Genomic DNA, 6,159 nt, shown 5'->3' with positions numbered 1-6,159 from the left:
TTTTTAACTTCTGATTTAGGCAAATTAAACTCTCCTATTTCCGTTTTATTCTTATACAGTCAGAAAGGCAAGTACTCCCTGCTGTCCTTTCTAGACATTTAAGCTGAATTACTGAATTTAGTCTTAGATCTTTCATTTTTATTTTCTATTTTTCTTCCATTTCTTTTTGTATTTGTATATTTGACAGTTACTTATGTGACTATTATTATGTACTAGACAAAAATTTACTATCTTTATGTACTTCTTTTTTCTGTCTTATTGTTGTTCTTTCCTTTCCATTTTTCTTCTCTCTTAACTCTATGAGTTTATCTACTGCTATTATTTCCTTATTACTCACTTTACCTCTATTTCCTACATATTTTCAATATTTAGGCACAAATGAAGTATATGGAACACCAGGGGAACAGGCTACATATACTTCTTTAATAACTTTACTGTTTTCATCGGGTAAAGTATATAATTAATTTTATTCATAACTTTCCAAACTTATCCCAGAAACTTAATGGCACTTAATAGAAACAAATAGCTGTGCCTACTGGAAGAGAAGCAGTAGGAAAATATAAAGATTGTGAAAATGTTATTACTAATTTTTAAATGTAGGAAAAGAAACACAGCTTTCTTCAGATTTAGAACATTTTCTGAGTTCTAACTAAATGAGATTCTGAAAGAGACTCTAGTAAGAAAACAATCCAGACAGAATGAAGGTAGCATTCTAAAACTGTCTTTTTAGGAATTTAATTGGACAAGGAATTACTTGAATACTGATTAAGAAGCATTCTTCTGTAAGAAATCCTACAACACAGAAGAAGTCTTCCTCTGACCATAATAGATAAGGCAAAATTGGATTCAGAAATATATATGTAAAGATAAAATTATTTCTCAGTATTGAATCAAAATTTATTTATATAATAATCTTCTAATCAACTGGCAGTGATATGTGTTCCATTTCTTTGGGGATACAACACAAAATGTAATCATATTTTTAAGGCTCTATTCCTAAAGACTCACTGTCCCAGGTGAGAAATGGGAGAAGAAAGGAATTGGATAGCACCAGTTTGAATGAAGAGTGGCATTATAGAGATACAAAATGACAAGGTTTAAAAAAGGAGAAGTCCCAGAAGTTTCTAAAATCACTTCTATGTAATTTTACCATGTGAGTAGTCCTACTAATATTGCAGCTACTGCTTTTGTATTATATATGGTCTTGTATAGGTTTTTATTTAATTTACAAAGGAAATATACATCTAATTGTCATTGAAGTACTATGGAGTTTATATGCAAGTATTTTAATTCTCTTGATCTGGTTGAACAAACCAGGTCACAAGGGTATGAAGTGACATATTTAAAGTCCATTAGTTTTTAGTAAGTAAAATAAATGTATTTATTTATTGGTTAATCAGTTACATCAATTTGAGAATTAGCAATAAAACCCTAAAACTGCCAGTAGGGCATATTTTGACTCTGCTTTGACCTCTTGGGCTCTGAATTAGTAAATGATGTATATGGGTTTGGTTGTGCTGAAATATGAGTGAAACTGATTGAGGTCATAGGTGAAAAATAATGATAAAAATGCTAATGTAATCTAGGAATAACATATCAGAGCACCAAAGGAAAAAGCTTCATGATTGCTGGTTTCAACTAAATTCAAACTGATTAACACATAGTAAATATCTATTATATTTAACATATGCTTTTACTTCTAAAAGTCACATGCTGACTCTTTCAAAAAAGTATGTAATCGATATAGTCAGGAAAACATGTCAAGTACAAAAAAGACAGAAAAAAATCTCTATCTCTCCCATATATGGATATATATCTATATATGAGTATATATGTATGAGTATATCATGAAAAAATTATCAAATCATATATACATGATATATCATATATATGTGTCGTATATATAAATGAGTATATCATCAAGAAATTACAAATAAAACATTCTGGATGATCAGTAAGAAAGGAGAGCAGGAAATACTTAAGGACATTTTTGCATTTGAGATGATCCTTACAGGATACAAAACAACAATGGCATTTCGCATCAGCCTACATACAAGGAGTCAAGGGGGACGGTCACAAGTTTGGTTGCATCAGTGAATATGTCTGCATTGGTTCAAGTGCTTGTTATATGAGGCCTGAGTCCAAGGGTGCATTTTAATATAATGTGCCAGAATATGGAGAGCCACTGAAGAATTTTGAACTGAAATGTACATGGCCACATTTTAACAATGGAAAGGCTGTTCTCCAAACCAGCTAGGTTGTTTTGAAGATAAGAGAACAATTGTAAGTAAGAATAGTAGTTTGAAACTTAGAGATCAGAGGACACTGAACTATTTTCTATATGTCTGCCTTAATGTTTTCAGATAGATACAGATTTAACGGATAGATTTGAAAGACAATGGTAAAGAAGAAATTAGTCCAGCTGACATCTTACGTGACATGTATGCAATTATAATTCAAAGAGAAGGATGACCTCTGCATACCAAAAGAATTGTTATTCTGTAAGCAAATGAAGAAATTAGAAGTGTTAATGAATGGATACTAACATCAGTTTTGAATTTAGTGATTCTTACGTTTAGCTGTGAAACAAGTTTTTATCCCCATCATTTCTCACTGTCACTCACATGGTCATTCACATGGTCTAAGTCCATAACTCAGATGACACAATTTGAAAAACAGAGCTGGCCAACTAAGTACATGAACCCTACTAAGTCAGGATCACAAGAAGAATATGACGTAGGGCAAATGAGAGGATCAGAAAAGTAAATAGAGGACCTGAGCTGATTTCAGAGCAGTCACATTTTGTTAACTATCCTCTAATAAATATTTATTATTACAAATATAATTATAAACTGTGTATAAATGCACAAAAATAAAACAATTGTAATATATCTGGGGATTCATAATTAGGTAAGTATATAATAATCATTAGTGGTCATTGAATTATTAGTATAAGACAAGAACTGAGCTATGTTTGCAATGTACACTCTATTCCTTAATTTGTACAGCAGTTCTATGAGATGGGTATAATTATGCTCATTTGAAAGATGAGAAAATTGAAGCACATGAAGATTAAATGACATCTCCAAAGTCACACAGCTGATGAATGGAATGACTGGGATTTGGAGGAAATCCCAGTCTTTTATAAATGTCTTTTATAAAACAACTAGAGAAAAATATGACAAATTTACTAAAAGATAAGAGTCAAACAAAAACAAGAAATTTGGGATTGTAGGGAATGGAAAAATTTGCAATTGGAGTTATTCTTTAGAAATTATATGATAAAGGAATTGCATAATTTGGATGGGCAAAGAGCAGGATAGAGGCAATTTAAGTGGAAAAACTAGTATCAGTAATTAGAAAATATGTGAATAAAGAAGGGAGAGGGAAAATGATTAAGTTTATATGTGCTGAGAATGATCCTGAGGGACTAGAAATTCATATACATCCTCAAATTTCAAGGATTTAAATATTTAAAACTCTTTCTGGTGATTTCTTCCAGAGATTAAAGTTTCATCAGATTTATCTAGATACTTTCAAAGTTGCATTTTCACAGCAAACAAATTTCTAAGGACTGATTGTTTTTGTGTGTGTGTAATTTTGTTTGATTTTTCTGGCTGTTTTCTCCCTATTTTTAAATTTTCTGAGTAAGACTAGCATTAAAACTTGAAAGGCGTAAAACGAGTCCTGACACTCCATCCTTTTATCGTGCAGACTTTATGAAGTGCTGCAGTTCTTACGGTGTTTTCTGACCATGATCTGTACAAAGCGGATGAACGTGTCAAGATGTCTTTGCTCTCCCTGGCTGCAGATCCTCCTGTAGTCTTCATGCTGGCCTTCGTTTGACCTATTTGTGGGAAGTTCTGCCTTTTCCTTCTGTTTTAATCTACAGTCTGTCGCCACCATTAAATATCCATGAATGTAGAGTTGATGGTGGTACTAATAAAACTGTTTAGAAGAGAAAATATGAAAACTCAAATGAAGTGAGTAGCTAACCAGAAGACACATATTAAAGAAGCAAAATTCCCAACTATGTTGCTGGTGTGGTATTTATTCTTTTCTTAGTAATCTTTCAATATTACATTGATGATGTTGTCTCCACAATTTATCATAACCAGGATATAGAGGCAAATGACATTTTACTGTCATGAAGATACAGATGCAGATTAGAGCAAAAATGAAATTTTAATCTCAGCATCTCTGATCTCTAATTCTCAGTGGTTTCCTCTTACTGTTGATGTCTATCCCTAACTGTGGGTATTTAGAGGTCTCAGCTGGAATTTCGCCTACCAGTGCTGACATGTGGATCTACAATCAAAGCTCGCTACATGATTTTATCCTATTGGGATTTTCTGACCGTCCCTGGCTAGAGACACCCTTCTTTGTAATCTTTCTGGTGGCCTACATCTTTTCCCTATTTGGAAACATCTCCATTATCCTAGTTTCCTGCCTGGATCCCCAGCTTGACAGTCCCATGTACTTTTTTGTCTCCAATCTATCCTTTCTGGACCTCTGCTATACCACCAGCACTGTCCCAGAGATGCTGGTCAACCTCCGGGGAGCAGAAAAGATCATCAGCTATGGGGGTTGTGTTGCCCAACTCTATATATTTTTGGCCCTGGGTTCTACTGAATCCATACTTCTAGCCATCATGGCCTTTGACCGTTACGCTGCCATTTGCAAGCCCCTTCGCTACCCAGTCATCATGAACCAGAGACGCTGTATCCACATGGCTGCTGGCACTTGGATCAGTGGTTTTGCTAACTCCGTTGTCCAGTCCACTCTCACAGCGGTGGCCCCAAGATGTGGACAGAGGGTGTTGGACCATTTCTTCTGTGAAGTTCCAGCCCTTTTGAAACTAGCCTGTATTGATACTGGTGTGAATGAAACTGAGCTCAATGTACTAGGCGCTTTGCTTCTCCTGGTGCCACTCACCCTCATCCTGGGCACTTATGTGTTCATTGCTCAGGCAGTAATGAGAATCCGCTCTGCTGAAAGTCGCTGGAAGGCTTTCAATACCTGTGCCTCACATTTGCTGGTGGTCTCCCTCTTCTATTTCACGGCCATCAGTATGTATGTACAGCCTCCCTCTAGCTATTCTCGTGACCGGGGAAAGGTCATGGCTCTCTTCTATGGCATTGTCACACCCACCCTCAACCCATTCGTCTATACATTGAGAAACAAGGATGTGAAAGCTGCCCTGAGAAGATTACTGACTATAGAGTTTTGGATTAAGACAAGATGATCTCTGAAAAGAAGTCCTAAGAAGCAAGGATAGATATGTTTGACTTTCAAAAAGATGTCAGACATGGAATTGATGAGGGAATAGTATCAAGTGACACAAAGTTCACAAGTGGAACAAGACTAAGAAAAAAGCGATTAACTCTTGGTAAAATCTACGTAGCATTTTTTCACTTATGAGAATACCTGCTTTACAATGTTGAATTTCATCAAGTCAGTCTTTTTTTCTCCCTTTTCCTAATGACCAGTTAATCTAGTTAAAGTAGGGGAAAACGGGATAATAGCTAGAGAAAAAGATATTTAGAAAGTTTAGGAAATATATTTAGCATAAATTGTTTATAAATGAATCCCAATTAAATTAGAAATGATCCCAACTCCTAGAAAAACATGTCAGTACTATCGTGAGTTAATTTTGATCAACATGTATTGCCACCATCTAGCCATCTTCTAACATTCAATGTCCAATTATATCACCCTCAAATGCTTTTCTAAGGTCTCAGTGGCAAGTAGAATCAAGAGACAATTAGTTCAAAAACATTAAGATGAAATTATGGAAAGTAAAATTAATGAACAAATTTAGAGGTGATGATTTTAAATATAATTTTTTTGCCATGAATTCTTTTAAAATTCTTTTTTGCCATAAATGTTTTGCCTTAGTCAGTCTTACGCTCTCGTGGTACACAACAACGAGGCCTAGGTCAATACACATAGAACTTACTCTGGGAGGAAGGATGAACAGTGAGATGCTTTGGACAGTGATCAGCAGGGGAAAAACCTGAGATGGAAAAAAATTCTAATTTAGGGACACAAACTCAGTGGGAATTTACGTGTTTTGACAGGGAAACTTTCTTCATCACCTGACTGGGCAAGTTAGTCCTATTTCAGTGTGGGGGTTTGAGAATACCATGTAGAACTCAA

The 6,159-nt window shown here is 34.9% G+C and overlaps 1 protein-coding gene across 1 annotated transcript; it reads left to right on the top strand.

Moving 5' to 3' along the window:
- Window positions 1-4,300: 4,300 nt before the first annotated feature.
- Window positions 4,301-5,245, top strand: LOC105551732 (olfactory receptor 2B6-like). Its single transcript, XM_011997105.1, has one exon. It carries the CDS (start codon window positions 4,301-4,303, stop codon window positions 5,243-5,245), a length of 945 nt encoding a protein of 314 aa, XP_011852495.1.
- The last annotated feature ends 914 nt before the right edge of the window (window positions 5,246-6,159 follow it).

The sequence above is a fragment of the Mandrillus leucophaeus genome, unplaced genomic scaffold (genome assembly GCF_000951045.1).
Source record: "Mandrillus leucophaeus isolate KB7577 unplaced genomic scaffold, Mleu.le_1.0 Scaffold1140, whole genome shotgun sequence".
Classification (NCBI taxonomy): domain Eukaryota; kingdom Metazoa; phylum Chordata; class Mammalia; order Primates; family Cercopithecidae; genus Mandrillus; species Mandrillus leucophaeus.
This window is presented reverse-complemented; position numbering and strand designations above follow the sequence as displayed.

Excerpts from the sequence above, each read along its gene's own strand:
- LOC105551732 (XM_011997105.1), top strand. The coding sequence starts at position 4,301 with ATGTGGATCTACAATCAAAGCTCGCTACATGATTTTATCCTATTGGGA.